The following is a 19,487-nucleotide window of genomic DNA, read 5'->3' as shown; positions in this document are numbered from 1 at the left end:
TGTATCAACTAGGATGGCCCATTTCTTTTAAACAGTGTTCTGCTTTTCCCCATCCAGCATGGCGGTTGTCTTCTGAGTGGGCTCCTGTGTCAGTCCAGAATACTTGGCACCATCTGTGGCGACATTCTCCTCCTAAAACTGAGCAGTTATGAGGAGACCTTGGGACTGAGACCTGAAACCGGTGCATCCCCGTTGGTAGAGACTGATGGGCAGTAGCCAGGGTTGGTCTGTAAAGCTGTCGGCCAGAGCAGAAGCAGCAGACCCTCAGCCCCGGGGGTCAGAAGTGAATATCATCATCTCCCCGTCTAGGAACAAAGGGAAGAGGGTTGATCCTGGGCCCAGAAGGCCCTGGGACTCTCTGGTCTGCCATTGAGAAGGTAGATCAGGAGGCCGGGCCTACCATTCCTGACCAACGCTTACAGTAATTTGGAATTTCAGGGTTGTGTTGGAGGCCAAGGTGGACACTCTTACCACTGATATGAACATCTTCCAAGTGGATCACAATAAAATGAATGGCAGATTAGAAGCAGAGACTTTGATCCACAAACTCGTTCCATGCACAAAGGACAGGTCGACGGAGCTGCAAACCCTTCTGGAACATGCAAGTCTTCTGGAGAAACAAGATAAAGATGCCGAAAGGAGAGTGTATGCTACAATCTCCGACTATCTGGCCTCGTTGAAAAGACAGAGGGTCCGCAACGCCAGCCTTTTCATTAAGAAAAAAAACGAATAGCTCCAAGAGCAGATGTGCCCTCATGGTCGCTCCACTATGTATGTAGTGGAGCTGGTGCATCAGGTGCTGGCCAGAGCTTCCCCTACCGCCCAGGGAGCCTTTCCGAAAGTCTAGAGAGGTGCAGAACTTCAATTTCTGCGATTGGGACCTTGTCATCCAAGCTGCCCACATGGCACTCATTGTCAGTCGATAACTCTAGAGTAATAATCTTCCTGGACTTCCGGTTACCCGCAGAGAGCCTCCTTTTGGTCTGTCAAGAAACATCCTCGGGAGCCGGGCCAGACGTATGCTCTTATTTTCCCGGTGAAGTTAAAGATTATAGCAGATTAGAAATCCTTTGTTACCTTGCAGGAGTGGATCAGTTTCAAGTGGACCTCAGCAGCAGGGAGATAGATCCAGGACAGTCCCCAGGACGACACCAAGCAACAGCAGCCCGCTATGTGTAGAGGAAAGGAAGGAAAGCTCACAAAGACCCCCAAATCCCACAATGGATAAGTGATAACTGTTGATTGTCAATCACCACAACAGCATCGTTTCCAGATAAGACCATCACAGGAGTCGGAGGGATCCAGCAGGGACCTATTAGGAACAGACATAATGATACCCCTAGTGTCCTGCCCAATGTTACAAAGCAAACTGCAGACAAACTCCTGTAGTGGCTTCACACCCCATTTCATACTTACAAACCTAGGCTGTGGGAGGTGCTCATGTCACACTGCACAAGAGTGGAGTTATATTAGTTCGGGGGTGACTCGCGCTTGAGACTAGAATCTTTCCATCGCCTTGTTAGTTTTCCCCTGATTAATGATTGGTCTCTACAACTGCAAAAATGCCCCTGCAATAATGTCTCTGATCAAAATACAATGCACATACTTTTTTTTTGTAAATTTCATTTATCGTCTAGGAAAATGTTTGTGATACCACTTTTAAAACTAATGTATTTCAAACAATGTCGTCCAGCTTTTTTGTATCTTTTATCCCTTCCCTCTATTATGCTTTGCAATGGATTAGCCTTGTTCCTGTGCTCAGTGATTAAGGCCAGACAATGCCTTGAGGCAAATGGGTGAGATTTTTAAGCGTCACATTTGAGAATATTTTATCTGTTTTAATCAAATTATTTATTAACCTTTATCATTTTCTTAAACTTTTACCTGTTGCATTTATATTCATATTTATGCGTAATTTATTCTTTGTATTTTTCTCCTTTTTTGACTGAAAACTGCTTTTTTTCTTTTATGTATAATGTCTTTTATGATTGAAAAAACAATTGAATAAAGTTTTTTTGATGATGATGACTCAACACTGATCCGCTACACTGCTCCCCTGCACACATTAAAAGGCTGCCATTTCCTCAGTCCATTTCTATAGGTGGATGTTTCTGTAGTCCCAAAGGGCCTATAATTTATCCCCCTTAAGCAACCATACCCCATGAGCAATGCTTAGCAATTGCCACGAATTGTAGTCTAATATGTTGTTAAAAATTGCATTGGTTGTTCAACATTTACTGTTTTGGTCTGGCACTGTTCTTTTGTCCAAGCCGGAGTTGTTTGTTTCCATCTAGATCAGTGATATTGCTGGCAACCTTATCTATGGATCCTTCATTACCAAAGCACAATTTGAATTCCATGGAGGTCCCCATGTTACTCTGGGACCCCATCCGTAGCCTTCTCATCCAGGTACATGGTGAATTCGGGTAAATACACTGCAATTACGTGGAATGTGTGTTTACGGGCAATATAAATAACACCTTCGCAATGCACTGGTTACACCCTTGCATATCACATTATTTACACCATGGGAAATCATAGCTTTCATAACCCTTTTGACAGCTCAAATTAGATGATTTTTTGTTTTAGAACAGAGTCGTGCGTTGTCCGTCATTGGAGTACCGTACAGTAAAATAAAGGTGTTGTACAGTCAAGGATTGTATAGTAAAATTTAGTGCAGTATAGTAGAATGGAGTGGGGGGTACAGTGGAAAACCCTGGTAGAGTTTTGTAGGATGGAGGTGTATAGAGTACTGTAGTGTGTTGTACAGTGGAGCTGTGCAGAGAGGATGAATGGACAGTGACGTAGAGCGAGGTAGTCTCAGAGTGAAGCAGAGCCCTTTGGAGTTATGTAACAGTGTGGAGTAAAGTATATTACAGTGAATTATCATTTCATAGAGTGGCGTGGATTCTATCGTAGCTGTGTGAGGGTACGGGCACAGATAGGACTGTAGAGTTACGCAGGGGAGTGTACGTGGACAGACTCAAGCAGAGCCCTGTACAGTGCCACAAAGTGAGACATACTTTTATGAGTGCAGTTCGAGAGGGGGGACAGAGTGTAGTACAGTGGAGCTGCGTAGAGCAGTTGCATACACTGTAGTGGAGTATCATATAGTGGAGTATCATATAGTAGAATAGTGTACAGCAGAATACCATACCGTCTAAGTGTACAGTGGAGTGCAGAAGATTTGCACAAAGTCAAACAGCATACTGGAATGTTATACCGTAGGGTGCCCTACACTGGAATAGCGTACAGTGTTGTGGAGTACACGCAAGTGGCGTACAGTGGATTAGCACACAGTGTAATACTGTATAGTGGAGTGTCATACAGTGGAAGAGAGTGGAATGACGTGCAGTACAGTGTGATAAACTGGTATATAGTGGGGTGGCGTACAGAGGAGAGGAGTCCCATGGAACAGTAGAATGGAGTGTCGTAGAGAGGTTTGGCGTACATTACAGGGGAGTACACTGAAGTGCCACACAGTAGAATAGTGTAGAGTGCCGTGTGTACAGCGGAACAATGTATAGTCTAATAGCGTGCAGTGGAGCTGCATACAGTGGGGTGGCGTAGATTGGACTGCATCAAGTGTAGTGTGTACAGTAGAGCTGTGTACAGGGAGTCAAATACTGCAGGGGGAGGCAGTGGAGTGGGGAAGAGTAGAATATCATGCAGTGGAGTGGGGTAGAGTGGAATATCATGTAGTGGAATGTGGCAGAATGGAGTGAAGTTCAAGTCAATATGGTCGAATGAAATGGCGTACAGAGGAACGGCATACAGTGGAGTAGCATGCGTTAGTGTTCCATACAGTGAAATAGAGTAGAATGTTGTGGAGTGGTATACAGTTGAATAGCATACAGTGCAATAGCGTAAACTGGGGTCATACAGTGGACCGGAGAACAGTGCAGGGCAAATAGTGGAATACAGTAGAGTTGAGTGGTGTATAGTTTACTGCTGTACGATGTAGTGAACTATGGATGTAGTTGAAATTTGGGAGACTAGCTTATGGTGTGCAGATTAAGGCAACAACTTGTGCTGCATTGCGTTTATAGACATTTACCAAGCAAAGCAGTGCAACGTATGGAATACAGAGTAGTTTTGTAAACGTTACACAAGTATTGTGCTTCCCTTGCAACACTATGTGCAATGCAAGGTTAACACAATACAATCCCAAATTTGTCCCCTCGTGACATATTGTGCCACAGTAAACCACAGTAAGTTAGTGGTATAGCGTGGTACATAGCAATAACAAGGCAGTGTTTAACTGGCCAGATCTGCTTTTTCAAATTTATAAGGCAGCCACGATCCTTTAAGTTGACTTTTGGATTTTCATGGGTTTAGGGCCTTAAACATAGGTAAGTGTAGTTTTTATTTTTGTTCACAACCTATTACCATTTTCTTAAAGTGGAAATAGGTATGGAAATTTTTAGTATAAACGAGTTTATGCAGTACCGTGTTTCTATCTAGCATGAACCATGTTTTTTTTTTTTTTTTACCAACTGCTAATTTTTAAATAGGGTGGGCCCGTCCGCGCCTGTCTGAGACAAACTGAGGCCAAGCAATCCCTCTTAGCTTTAAGGTAGGAGTTATTCGTGCTACGCACTGCTGCCTGCCACTTTTAGTCTTGCTCCGCAGATATCAGTGCAAGCTTAAATGGCGAAGCACAAAGTAAAAGGGATTCCACCGGTGGGCACAGCCCAAACTAAAATTCCTAAGCTACATCAAATGCCGCACACTTCCTCTAGCTGCGTAATGACGAAACAGATACCCTGATAGAGGAGGTGGAATCCTTGTTGTGTAAAAAGAAGAAGGACCCCCAGAAAAGGTTGAAAAATGGTTCTCTTATCCCTTTCTTGACAGCTAGATCCCAGGGCAAAGAAAATTCTTCCGCCAGTGATGCCATCCTGAGGTCACCAACACTACAGACTGATGGACCAAACAAAATCTAGGGGATTATGTTCATCTCACTCAAGCACAGGGACTCCTTTTCTAGGCAGTCTGACCGTACACGATATTCCCTGTACTAATCGCTACATCCCGCTGGAATTGCAGAACCAAGCACATCAACAGGGAAGTTCTACCCCAAGCCCACGATCTTTAAGTCATCATCCCATTTCAGCTTACCCCCAGGAGGAACTGGCCGCTCTTATTATGGGTCTAAAAGAAGAGGTAAAAGAATTGAAGACAATAATGACAGAAGTTGTAACCTTCTTTCGTTCCAATAGCTTGGCGAGGGAAATTATACCCATGCATAAGACAGTCAAATACCATCTCTACTTCTGCAAAACAATCTAGTGTTAGGAAGAAGAGTGTTGCTTGCCTTAATGGCAATCTAGACCAGGGCAACAGAGGTTCGCGGACTAGTCCTATTAGACTCCTTGGCACAAAGAGTTATTCCCGTGCTGCACTTATTCCTCGACCACGCGTCAAAATGGCATGGGAACCCACTACTGTGCAAGCTTTTTCTAAGTCCTCGGGTAGCGGTTATCCAATTTTTATGTGTAAAGTTCCTCCATTACCACCCAATGCACAAGAAGATAGTGCCTCACTTATAAACAAGGTCACTTACTGGATACGGCACACTAGGCAATGTGGTTCCATTTTCCATTCAGACATAATATTGGCGCAGCGCCATACAGAGAGGGTGGGTCACAATAAAGCTAGTGTTGTCTACCCCCGAGCTGGTAAGGGGTTTATTAACTATGGAGGCACGAAATCCCCTGCAAAACGGTTCAAACATCTGCTTTAAAAGCTGTTGGCCTGTAAATGATTCCCCATTGAGGAGGAATTCCCTCGCCCAGAATCATGGATCCTAAATCGAGAGAGATGAACCTCTACCTCCTCCTGAATAGACTCCTCTCTTGGCTCACAAGAAGGATCATGTTTGCTTGACTGAGATGACTAACCTAGGGATCCCGGTACATACAGCTGTTGCTACAGATATTGATTGACTGACTCCTTCTCCAGTTGTTCGGGAAAGCAGTGTATCTTCTCACATTGTTAATTTGCAGGTAGAAGGTGACCCAGACTTAGAGCTCCTTCACCCTAGGAGTTCGGTTCCAGCACCCGATCCAACCCCGGCTAAATCATCATCTAGGGAGAACTATGCTAGATCATGTATCCCGCTATTCCCCCAAAAGGCCCATATAGGCCAGGAGACTCTAATCACCAAAGTTTATGACATGGAACCCAGCTGGAATTCGCAATAAACTAGATGATGTAGATTGGGGGGAGTTTATTGATAAATTTGATATTTGTCTGTTCCAGGAAACTTGGTGTACTTCCAATGTTTTTAGACAAGGGTTCAATTCATTTTGCAAAGAAGCTAGCCCGTCTCCGGCGGGGAGCCTTATCATATGGACAAGGAACTTATAATTGGGCAATATCAGAGAAATGTATGTGGACTTTGATGATATATTGGCCCTATCTATCCAGCAAAAGCAAGGTTCCCGTTTGTTGTGTGTAAATGTTTATACTAGACTAGGACCCCCTAATCAACTGTCTAAAACCATTCAGACGCTGAATGCCTTGGTGTCAGATTTCATAGCATCACACTTCATTATTGTAGCTGGAGATTTTAATGTGAAACTGGAACCGAACCCCGTATTCTCTGAGATCACGCAGTTAGAGGATGTATCATGGAACATTCCTCCCTGAAAAAAAACAGTCCAAATCCAGCAATAGGGCTCTTCAAGTCATAGACTTCATGATAACACATGGTCTCCGTCCAGGAAGCAGGCGTTTTCCCTCTGATTCTCCCGCAAAACCCTAGTTTTTCAGGGATCTTAAAGCAGTATATTAGATTACGTTGTTATTGATGTGAGGATATGGCATGCCATTAAAGACACTAGGGTAGGCAACCAATATAATAGCGATCATGCTCCAATTCTAGTAACATATGATGGGCTATTTTTCACTAAAATAGACGGTCAGAATAATTATGAATCTATCTCCGCATTAAAAGTGTCCTCCAACAAGCGAGCTCTGAAATGGGACTTTTTTAAAAGCTTGAATAAACTGTGGGGAAAAAGGTTTCCCCTACTATCAACCCATCAACTAATAGATAGCTCTTGCCCATACTCCCCAATGAGGTTATGGCCTTGCATAAAGATCTTTTTTCTGCTCTGACAGATCTCTTTTTTAGAACTGTTAGGTAGAATAATCATTCTGAAGTTGGATCCCACCACAGGTGGTTTGGCAAAGCATGCAGGGAGGCTAAGTGTAGCCTGCTAAAAGCAATTAAATCTAAAGATAGACACTTAATAACCCATGCGAGTACGCATTTGCAATAAAGACCTGTAAAAATAATTGGGAACAGGCACTGTGGCAGGAATTGCTGTCAGGAGCTAAGGAGAAGCACTTGAAACGCTTTTGGTCCCTGGTGGCTTCAAACTGAAAATCTGACCAGACTGTAATATTCCTCCTGAAAATTGGGTTTGCTACTTCACCAAGCTGTAAGGCCATGAGCCTGACGCTTCCATCAACAATAGAATTGAATTTGTATATGATTCCTCTTCTTCAGGCAGTTTGACCCCTTTTACTCTTAAAGAAACTAAGATGGCAAAAGGGCCCCAAAAACCTGGAAAAGCCCCCGGGTTAGATGGTATACCTGCTGATTTGTTCAGATCTGACACTGATATGTGGGGCCTATAAGGTTTCAAATGCTAATCTGGCCAGTGGTAACTATCCCCGCTCCTGGAAGGGAGCAATCATTGTACCCATTTATAAAAAGGGGGATAGGGCCTCCCTGGCGAATTATAGACCAATTAGCCTCTTGGACGATCTTAAAAAAATAAAAATAAAACCTGCTATCAGGTTTTGACAAGGGTAAAAGAATGGCTAGAAGAGACCCAAGCCCATAGCGACCTCCAAGCAGGCTTCAGACAGAAAATAAGTACAGTTGACCAGATATTCAGGTTTCGTACGATCAAATGGAAGACTGTGGACCTAGAAGCAGGGAACTTTTTTTGTGGCTTTCGTGGACCTTAAATCTGCGTTCGATTTGGTCCCGCGCTGTAAATTGTGTGAGGTATTGGGCAGATCCGGGATGCCGAGATCTCTATTAAACGTAATCAATTATTATTATTTTTTATTTTTTTTAAACGTAACAATACATTTTAGGTATTACTGTGGTAATGCATAGACTTTTCTTGACAATTAAATTAAATTTGAAAGACTCTGTAGTACACTGTGTACCTTAGTAGTAACCTTGGTACTCTAATAGTTTTTGACAAATATATAGAAACGTATAATTATATTTTCCTAATTATTACCACTTACAGCAAGTGGTAATAGGTTGGGAAAACATATCAAACCTAATATTTGCCTATTTTTAAGACCCTCCTTAAAACAACATGGCTGCTTTTTTTTTTTTTTATTAAGATAGTTATTATCCAATCAGATAATGACTTGTCATTGCTATGTACCGCAGTACTACTCGGCTACAGATATAGTTCATCAAAAACCCTATTTGTTAACTTTTACCTACTGTATTTGCCTGCACGAAACGCCACAAACGTTTCACGTCTCAGACAATGAAACAGGGGCAGCAGGTCTGCAAGGTTTTACAGACATTCAAACAAGTGAAAATGGCTGCAAAGTGTGTGAGTTTTATTATATATATATATATATATATATATATATATATATATATATATATATATATATATATATATATATATATATATAATATGCGCTGTGTGTCTGTCGGAGGAGGGGCAGTCTCATCAATGATGAAGGTGAGCACGTGTCCCCCGAATACGTATCTATGGTACTGATGAGGCCTTGAGAGAAAAGGGTACAAAGGTTTTTTTCACTATTAAAAGAGGAAATATGGACTAGGAATATGCCAAGAAAATCGTTCTTTTAACGTTGTGGGAGCACTTTTTGTTTTAAGGCTTTTGCACGAACAGCCGAGAATTGGTGAAAAATCCACTTGGTGTTTTGAATTTTCACATGATGTCAATCAAGCTTGGAAGTTCTGTGCTGATGTTAACAGTATAGATGAAATTAGTGCTTTCAAATGTGAGAGACACGATATTACAATTCCCAGAATGCCTCTCAATATATAAATGTGGCAGTAGGATAACGAATTGTGACAGACTGAAACCATTGTGGAGAAGACAGGAGTCGAAAAGCGTCATGATGTCTGATGTGTACTGCTGATTATAAAGGAGAGTGCTAATGGAAGCCTCTGGGAGTGCAGCATCTTTTTTGGCATGTAATATATAAAGGGCATGGACTTAACCCCTACACTAGCACCGGCAGTGAGAGCGCGCTGTCTTGTTAGACCACTTTGCTGTGAAACATATACGTGTGTGTGTGTATACAAACACACACATTATATATATATATATATATATATATATATATATATATATATATATATACACATACATACACACACACACACACACACACACACACCCACCCACAAATATTCACTGAAAAAAACGAAACGTTAGTTAGGAATTGTATTAATATCCCTACTGTACATTTGAAAAATAAAAAACTTAGAAGTTAACTGAAAATGCTAAACGTTAAAGGAACGATATTGTTAGGTGAAAATGTCAGTTAAAATGTCCTGTTTTGAAATAACCACCACTGAAATACACCAATTATAGTCATCTCAAGTAACTAACTTGTGCCCCTACCTTCAAAGTATCAATTGTCATTTCAGCTGTCGAAATGATGTCATCAATGATGCCTTAGAAAAGGTCATGAATCTTGTAATATGGAATGAAATTAACAATGCATGGCGAGGTCACGTTTTATAGTTATTTTATGGCACAGTTTACAGGGATGGGCTCCCTGTGACACTGTAGTATCACGCCCCAGTGCTGGGGTTCCTGGGTGGTTACCATCTAGGGGAAAGTGGGGACACACAGGCAGACTCCCCTTCTTTTAGAACTATGACTCCAGGGGATGGGCTCCCCGGGACTCAGGGAAGGGGAATGAGTATCCTCGCCCCTTTTTGAAAGAAATCAATCCCAGGGGAATGGGGTGCCCGGGGCCAACAGTAGCTTGGGCTGGGGTTCAAACTCATACCCCACTCCCCAAATATTAAATACCAATGACCCTTGGTTCCACCTAAGGGTTGCAAATTCATAAAATATAAATCTTCAGACGGTTTGGTTCTTTCTTGTAATGCTGGAATCCTGTGGGAGTCCTGCAGGATCCTGGTATTAACGATATAGATTTTTTATTTTGGAGCAGGAGAGGTCTCTCTCGCACCCCCTGAGGCCCCCCAACAAATGCTAGAGGGGCAGGAATCCCTGTGCACATATACCTTTCGAAAATAAATATTTTCAGGACAGGGGCTAAGTCCCTGGGGTCTTGTAATGGCTGCCCGAAACATTTTTTATCATGTTGCAATCAGCCAAACAGAGCGCTCGCTCCTGTGGGAGCCTTACTCCTGTTAGAGCAAGCTGGTCCAAGAGAGGGAAAAACAAAACCCTAGGCCAACCAGAATGCTCTATTTTGTTTATTTTAAGTGGATTTGAGGTACTCTTGCGAGAGTCCCTTGAATTCCACCATCCAGATGTACAAATATTTTGGTCCTTAATATCTCACAAACTACTGAACGGTTTTACACCAAATCAACCAACAAGCATTGGCAAAGCCAATAGGTCTCAGTAATCCGAGCTATAGGCGCCTTTCAATGCTAATGTCTTTTAGCTATGTGTTATGGAGTGGATACAGGCGTTGTGGAGTGGAATTATGTGGGTTGAATTGAAACTGCTTGTTGTAGAATTGTTTGCCATGGAATTGTGGGGTGATGAGTGGAGGTATGTGTAGTGGATTAACGTGGCATGGTAGGAAGTGGCATTATGAGCTGGATGAGGTGGGGTACATTTCCACACAGCGGATAACTTTTTTTTAAAATATAGCGTGGTCTTGATATACTCAGATACACAAACAGGGATACAGACAGGAATGCTTACTCACATGCATCAACGTCTGAAAACCCAATGCAACCCATGCTGTACTGCTTACATGATTACTGATTAATAACCTGTTTAAGTCCATGAATCAGTCATGGTTCCACCATTAGTGGAGAAACAACATTAAAGGGCATATGGAATGCCAGGACTGAGACACAGCAGAAAAAAAAAGAAGTGAAAAATATGTTAAAATAATGATACAAGAACTGTAGCCCAAAACAAGCTGCATTACAAGTTCTAAAGAAGCTCAGTGGGTTGAGCTCCAAAAGCACAGATTTCCATAAGCAAGAGGCTAGATGTTTCATCCAGACAAGGCCACCTCAACCTGTAATTCTTTCTAGGCCGAAAGCACTCGTACCAGGTTAGAGTAACAAGACGAATACTAAAGTTTCAAGAGGCAGTCTGCACCGTCATTATTATTATAAACAACGTATCGCAAAGACAAATACAAAGGAATAACCCATGATTATTTAAAAGTGCATTTCACACTTCAGCTTTTGTGCGACGGTGAACACATTCATGACTTATGAGCAAACATTCTCAAAATAAGATATTAAAAACAGTGTGTCTCAGATCTCATTTAGGACTATCCTTACTGAACATGTGAGTAGGAGTGCACTGCCTTAAAGCTGTGATGCTGTCAGCAGCTATTGCTACATGTTAAAATTAAACACGGGTGCAGCAAGACACCAAGGGCTCCTGAATCGTGAAAGTGACTGCCAGGTTGGCCCATACACAGGAATGAGTTGCAGTGGTGTATAGCATGATGAAACAAGGAAAAGAGCTCTAGAGTATGGAGCAGACAGTGGGAGAGGGCAAGAAATAGTACGTACATAACATCAGAAGAGGCGGACATGCACTGATTTAGCAGAACCAATCTGTGCTTGGTCCCTGCTCCACAGCAACGTTATCACCAGAGATGCCATAGTCCGAGGCACGCAGCCAGCCACGGTGCATGTTCCTGGGTTTGCGGTGTGGCACCCTCCGAGGGCTACAAACCAGGAGCAGAAGCGCTAAGCTGGCATGAATAACCAGTACTTACAGGAAAAGACAGTTGTCTTAATGATTACAAAATTAGGTTAAAGCAAGCAGAGACCTCAAATGTCACCGACCTTTCCCAGAAGCTCACAGAACGTACAAATAAATGGCTGTTATTTTTATGTGAGAAAGGTGACAGTGCTACCCAGGGGTGACTGCTGAGTTCCCGCCCCAGTAAGGGCAGCTTATCTCACAGACAACAAATGGCATCAGAGGTCACTCTGTGGCTTGCACATGTGTGAAATGAAAACATGTTTACGGGACAATCAGCAAATATTTGTTTTTGAACGAAACCAACTGTTTGCAAAACATGGCATTTTCACTGCAAGAAGCACGACTAAAAGGACCACATTGGATAGGAGAGAAACAACACAAAGAAAGAGCATCTAGGCACATATATCTGTGTCACTGCCTAGGACACTGATGGAAAAATCACATTATTTACAAGCCGAAGGAACCTGTGAAAGCGAGAGAGACAAAAAGGAGACACATATAATGTGCTCATTAATTTGTGTTTCCACAAAACTAGACTTACCCTGCGCGTCCAAGTCAGGAGAGAGCTGAGCATGCACTGAAGACGGGCAGTACATTAATGTTAAAAAAAATTAAAAAAAAACAACAAAAAAAAATGAAAAAACACTTTGAAGTCAGAGAACGAAAGCAAACAGGTACCCTCGGACATTTCATCTCAGACTTTGAATGCAGAGCAACTGTTTAGAACTTATAGGGTCCCACAACAAAATTGATAAGGGAATTCCAGACAGCTATATTACTTATGTAGCCTCTTGGAATATGTGTGTTGGAGATAAGATTTACAGGCATGTTTACAGAGTAATTTGGAGCGAGTCAAAACAGTAGTGCTTATGTGAAGTACTCTTCAACAAAGAAAAAAGTAGTTCCTAAAACAGTTTCTAATCTGGGAGCAGTAGATGTATATGGTAGTTGGTCCATGCTCACAGGGAGGGCTAAACACAGAAAGAGGCATAACAAATGCATGCCATGGAGCAATAGTTACCTTAGGGTAAGCAAGTGACCTCTGGTGCCTAAATGATTCCCTCCTATATAATCCAATTGTATTGCATGAAACCAGCAAAACTAAGTGAATACTTCACTATTAATACAGATGAGCTTGACCCAAGGGTGGTGCGAAATACATTAAAAACAGCTGGAAGGGGGACGCTTATCAAGGAGGCTAGCCACTTCTGCCAAATGAGGAAAGCTACAGTAACTCCCTCCTAGCGGAGAGCCGATAGCCCTGTTGCAACATCATAAAGCAAACCTATGTAGAAAGGGAGATAACTGGCCTTTAATAGGGATCAGTTGCACAACCACAAGTATTAAAGCAAACTACATTTTATCAAGGGTTGGTGCAAACTTTCATGAAGGAGTCAACAGAGCACTATTGAGCTCTATTGGCAAATGAGCTCTGGTGGAACAAGGATGACGATATACTGGTGAGATCAGAAATGCTGAAGAAGAAACCCAAACTACTGATTAAGGTAAACTTTATGCTTTCCACCCCTACAACACATGTGGCCTCCCCAACAGCAGTCAGTACATATCTGCAAACTGTACCCCTGCCCACTTCCCTTCCCTGACCCTCCATCAGCAGAAGAGCCCACGTCAGCGGTAGAGGTATTTTCAGTAATGAAAAACCTTAAGGTAGGTAAAGCTTTAATTTGCTTCCCTCATAGCCCCATTAGTTAGCAAAATCTTCTACGGCCTTAACTAGTCCCAGAGTCGGAGCAACAATAATCCTGACTGCAAATCCAAACAAGGACCCTATATGTCATATCACTCAATCTCTCTGTTGAATGTTGACAAGAGGATATTTGTCAAGGTCCTACCAAAAAAACAGGAGGCAGAGTTGTTGCTGTTGGTTCATGCAGACCAGACTCATTCTAACCAGATCTATTAGTGACCATGCCAAAAAAGGTCCTCCACATGACCTGACAAGTAAAAACCATAAAGCTGCTGTTCAAACGTCTGTAGGCGTGGAAAAAGTTTTCCGGGACAGTTGGTGAGGCACGATAATGGCTACACTTATCAGATTCAGGATCGAGGTAGACTCAGGGGTGGGGTCTATATATTCTATGCCTCACAATGGGCACCGATCCAGTTAATAGGGGGACCTCCCCTACAGTAAAGATCAAGAGAGGTAATAGGCAAGGCTGATCCCTCTCTCTTTTTGCCTGTAATAGGTTTTCGTTCTTTTGTCCATGCACTATTTATCACTCATGGATTCCCAACTATTTATTCTAATGATGTGACAGTTTCCCATACTATTTGCCATCCTTTAGTACAATACGCACGCTATTTGAGCGGGACAGACAACCACTGTAATAGAGCATTTAACCTTTGTGCCTTTACTCCTTGATCACCACATAATAATTTTTAGGTGACATGAACAATATGTGTTGATTGTAAACATCTTTGCTGATATCTCAAACACTATTCATTGTCCTTTTTTTGAACATTGAAAACTCTGTAGCGCAATGGGTTTCTAATGTATTTAGCCTCTTGGCCACCAGTTTTATTTTTGGGCGACTTGACATTGGGTCAACTGTTAGCACCTTGCAGTCACCAAACTCCCCCACATTTGGTAAATACTCCTCATCAAGGCCCAGATTATTCCATTTCTTTATGACTGCGCCTGTATAAGACAGTTGTTGATTTATAATAATTTATTCTGCAACAAACCCTCCCCCGCAGTAACCATCCTTTTTGGTGTATATCTGGGAATCACAGCATACAGATGCTTTGGAAATGCGTATAAGTGAGATACAAGACAGCAGGTTAACGTCTGATAATTATTTTCATTCTTTGCAGACTCTGCAATAATGGCCTGATCTAGTGTGGGTAATTGGGTGATTTTGTTTCCCCTATACTGGTAGGCCTTTCCCAGTATACACCTTCTATAATTAGGGTGCATGTTATTTAGTTTAACTCTGCTTTCTCCCAGGTTTCTGACATTATTTTATTGTCCTAATGATGACCCCCACAATGAAATGTCGGCAAATGTACTAGTGGACTGACATGATTTACTATAATATATGTATTGTACTCCAATTTTGACTCTTGCTGAGAGTTTATCATTATCACCCCTAGAGACAATTGTACATATATGTTGTATATATTTTTGTACAGCAACACCACAATTATTTTTCCACTGAACACTATTCACTTTCATTGTATTGCTCCTGAAGCCCTTGTAATGCGATTTGAAGTACTGAATTGAATCAAATTAACTTTATGATTCCAAGTGGTTGTTTGTGAATCATAACATTTAGCCTAGGAGGTGAAAGCTTAAAACCTCTCCCAGAGGGGACACTGTCTTGTTCTTGTATGTACTAGGCAGGGTTCCCAGGGTTGCCCATAATAGTTTTGTATTTTAATCATAGAGTACCAGTCTGGTCTGAAAAACTGGTGGGATTTTCTGAAATTATGGGTTATCTTGGCCGGTTATGTTATGCAGGTTTGTAGAGTGTGCTATCAAACGGGAGCGTATACCTGCAGCAGAGTATGCTGCTCTGCTTTTGCCCTCCTTTCACTATTGCTCAATTTCGCTGCGAATACCATGCACACCAAATTCACTGTCCAGTGGCCTGATTCCCCTGTTCTTCATCTGGTTTTCTTGTGTCACTGTCATCTTGCAAGCTTTAGACTGGGAGGCACAGCACATTCCCCGAGTTGGTCCTCGGAGGGTGGGAGCATTCCCAAGCATTCTTTCATTCTCGGCTCTTGTTGCCTTACAAAGCAGATGAGGATTTATCTTGCTAGTTGTATGGCATCACTTTTTTCCTATTTCACCATAAATGTTACAGATTTTAGATTTTCTATCAGGCCTCGGATGCTACACTAATGTGCTGTCAATTTGTCTGCGGCTCACTGGCACCCTCTCATTAGCCATCCATGAGCACATGGTACAGAGCTGAAAACTGAGATGTCCCTATTAAGTTCTGCTTGGAGTGATATATACATATTGTTAGCCCAGTTATGGACAACATACAAGTGATGTGACCTCTTCTAAATCGTGGAAGCTATCTATAGAACATTGGCCTACAGAAGCATTCCAAATCTTTCTAATGCTCTACAACAAGGAACAAGACTTAGCAGCAAAGTCTCTTACAAGGATGGTGCCTTGTTTTGAGCACATTCACAACAGTCTGCTGAGATGACACAAGGTGGTCTACCCTTCCGGATAACCTCCATTCCCTACAGGGTCTGTCTCCCTTGAAGTAGAAGAGACTCAACAAAAAGCCGGTATATGCTGGACGTGGGGTTCTAAACAGGGTACTTTGAAAGAAGCTGGGTAGGTCCCAGAAATAGGGTGGATATGCAGTGACAGCCAAAAGAAAATGAAGTCATATGGGCTTCCACAGGGCACATGGGGAAAAACTCCCCAAAGTTGGCTGGCATTCTGCCAACAGGGAGTCACAAGTCCAAAAGAGATTAACATTACCTTGGGTATTGGAGAACCACAATGCACCAGAAGGTGGATCGACAGCGGATAAAAACTTCTTCATTGACCACCAAGTGTCTAATGCAAACGTTTATGAATTGGAGCATGTCTGGAACTTGTTTTGGACATACATAGGAAAATAATCTAGTTCCTTAGTAGGCGTAGGGTGAACAAACATCCATCTGCGGCTAAATTAGTTTCATAGAGAAGAAAAACTTGTGTGGAGACGGCTAAAGCAGTCCAGGATGAGGACACATAACCTACAAAAAAGGAGTCCCCTGTTTGAGGATAACTACCATTCATTAGAGGCTTTAGCCACTGGTAGGCAAGGTTCCTTTTCCTACGTTACCAGTGTTTGTAAACCCAAGAATGCATCCCAGGTTTCTTACTGTGTAAAGTTCACAAGCAAAGAGAAAACATAAATTGAGGTACTAGAGCTGAATATCACAACTGTACTACACAGGGTCTGTGGCCTTCAGTAACAGTGATCTGGAACCCGGGCATGGATTTTGTTCTTGCACAGCAGCTCAAGAAACTGCTTCCTCAGACTTGATAGAAAAAGATTAATTTTCCTCTTCATGTGAGAAACATTCACATTGGACATCAAAACCCAGAGGATTTAAGGAGCAAGACATTGAAGGTACTTGAAGAGAAAGGCCTATGGAATTGGGTATAGGGGTCATCACAGATGAATCCTTGGTAAATGTAGGCTTGCAGACAACCATTTTTCATGTGGGGAGTGACCCCTTAGAAACCACTTAGGCACCAGGAATTGGTATGTGTGCTTTTTGTTTTATTTGGGGGGCAGATCCTTGGGCAAGGGTTGCTCATTATTGTTGGCCATTCCAACCTATTTTTGTAAGGCGCATCTGTATCTGTGGGGGGGTGGGGGTGGGCGGGGGACAGAAAGCCCACCAGAGACCAGGGAATATTTTTCCCCCCCCCAAAAAATGAGGGTGGGGGTATGCCCTGCAAACCTCCAACTTTGATTGAAATCACACATTTTCCCCACATTTTTGCGATGGGACCTTACGGAATCTGCAGGAATCCACAAAATTATTACCACACAGCACTGTCACATCTATACCGAGAAAAATTCTGCCCTCTTGTCAGCCTAAAAAAGTTTTCCTTTTTTCTTTTCTTTCAAATTGCCCTTTGGGATTTGCTTTGGTTCCCTCTCATTTTCGACATGTTTCTGTCTCTTCCCTGGCACAAGCACTGAGACCATCTACACAAGCGAGGTATCAATTTTAGCGGGTAACTGAGGGGAACATTGGGTGGGAGGGAATTTGTGCTGGTGCGGTGATCCCACACAGAAATGAGGGATAAATGATTTTTTAGCTAAATTTGAGGCTTGCTGAGGATTCTGGTTAAGAAAACACAGAGGGATCCACGCAAGTCACACCTCCCTGGACTCCCTCGGTGTCTAGTTTTCAGAAATGACTGGGTTTGGTAGGTTTCCCTAGATGGCAGAACCTGGTGACAGCCCCACAAGTTACCCGATCCGGAGTTCCCCTAGGTGTCTAGTTTTAAAAAATGCACAGGTTTGGTAGGTTTCCCTAGGTGCTGGGTGAGCTAGAGGCCAAAATCCACAGCTAGGCACTTTCCAAAAAACGTCAGATTTCTATGTAAAAAGGTGATGCGTCCATGTTGAGTTTCCTGTCGCAGGTACTAGTCCTACCCACAAAAGCGGGGCACCATTTTTATCGGGAGACTTGGAGGAACACAGAATAGCAGAACAAGTGTTATGTAAGACAGTGTGTAAAAAAAGACGTGTATTTGAGAAATGCCCTGTAATTCACATGCTAGTATGGGTACTCTGGAATTCACAGATGTGCAAATAACCAGTGCTTCTCAACACCTTGTCTTGTGCACATTTTGGAAATACAATGGTTTCCTTGATACCTATTTTTCACTCTTTATATTTCACCAAACAAAATTGCTGTATACCAAATACACCATGAAAACCCATTGCAAAGTGCAGCTCATTTATTGGCCCTCGGCACCTAGGGATCTTGATGAAACTACAAGCCCTATATACCCCCGCAACCAGAAGAAACCAGCAGATTTAACAGTATATCGCTTTTGAAAATCTGACATGGTAGGAAAAAGTTGGAGTAAAACGTGGAGCGAAATGGCTGTTTTCACCTCAATTTCAATATTTTTCTTTAATTTCTGCTGTTATTTTCTGTAGGAAAACCTTGAAGGATCTATACAAATGACCCCTTGCTGAATTCAGATTTTTGTCTACTTTTCAGACATGTTTAGCTGTCCAGGATCCAGCATTGGTTTCACACCCATTTCTGTCACAAACTGGAAGGAGGCTGAAAGTACAAAAAAATAGTAAAAATTGGGTATGTCCCAGTAAAATGTCAAAATTGTTTTGAAAAATTGGGTTTTCTGATTCAAGTCTGCCTGTTCCTGAAAGCTGAGAAGATGGTAATTTTAGCACCGCTAACCCTTTATTGATGTGTTTTTTTCCCTGAAAATGACAAGCTTTCTTCTGCAGCCCTTTTTTGCCCCATTTCTTTTTTGTAATGAATTGTTTGCTGTATGTTGGCTAATTTCCTGGTCTCCTTCAGGGGAGCCGACAAACTCTGGGTACCTCTAGAATCCGTAGGATGTTGGAAAACAGGGACGCAAATTTGGTGTGGGTAGGTTATGTGGACAAAAGGTTATGAGTGCCTAAGCGCAAACTGCCCCAAATAGCCAAAAAAGGCCGGGCACCTGAGGGGGGAAAAGGCCTGACAGCGAAAGGGTTAATTTCTTACTGCTAAAAAGATAAACAAAAAGCCCAACGCAGACAGTGACATCCCAGTTAGAAACCAGATAAGTACATACCTTGGTGTCCCAGTTTTTATTGAGATAATATATACAAGTAACGCATCTTCCATCGCCGTTTGGATTATCTACATGCCGAACGTATCCTGTTCCATTACCTGGATAACATGCCACCATTGCCTGAAATTAAAAGAAAATTCATATGAGCCAAGGATTTGGTTGTGTTAGTATATTTACTGCAAATCATATTCAACTCATTTGTTTAA

The 19,487-nt window shown here is 42.3% G+C and overlaps 1 protein-coding gene across 1 annotated transcript in view; it reads right to left on the bottom strand.

The window, feature by feature from the left end:
* The window catches only part of EGLN1 (egl-9 family hypoxia inducible factor 1), a 167,687-nt gene that overhangs the window by 75,771 nt on the left and 72,429 nt on the right, over positions 1-19,487 (bottom strand). Inside the window, exon 2 of the mRNA XM_069234990.1 lies at positions 19,282-19,401. Within this exon, the coding sequence (XP_069091091.1) occupies positions 19,282-19,401 (120 nt within the window). The remainder of the gene's footprint in view (positions 1-19,281; positions 19,402-19,487) is intronic.

This window comes from Pleurodeles waltl, chromosome 5 (genome assembly GCF_031143425.1).
Source record: "Pleurodeles waltl isolate 20211129_DDA chromosome 5, aPleWal1.hap1.20221129, whole genome shotgun sequence".
Classification (NCBI taxonomy): domain Eukaryota; kingdom Metazoa; phylum Chordata; class Amphibia; order Caudata; family Salamandridae; genus Pleurodeles; species Pleurodeles waltl.
Note: the sequence above shows the minus strand (reverse complement) of the source record. Positions and strands in the feature narration are given on the sequence as shown.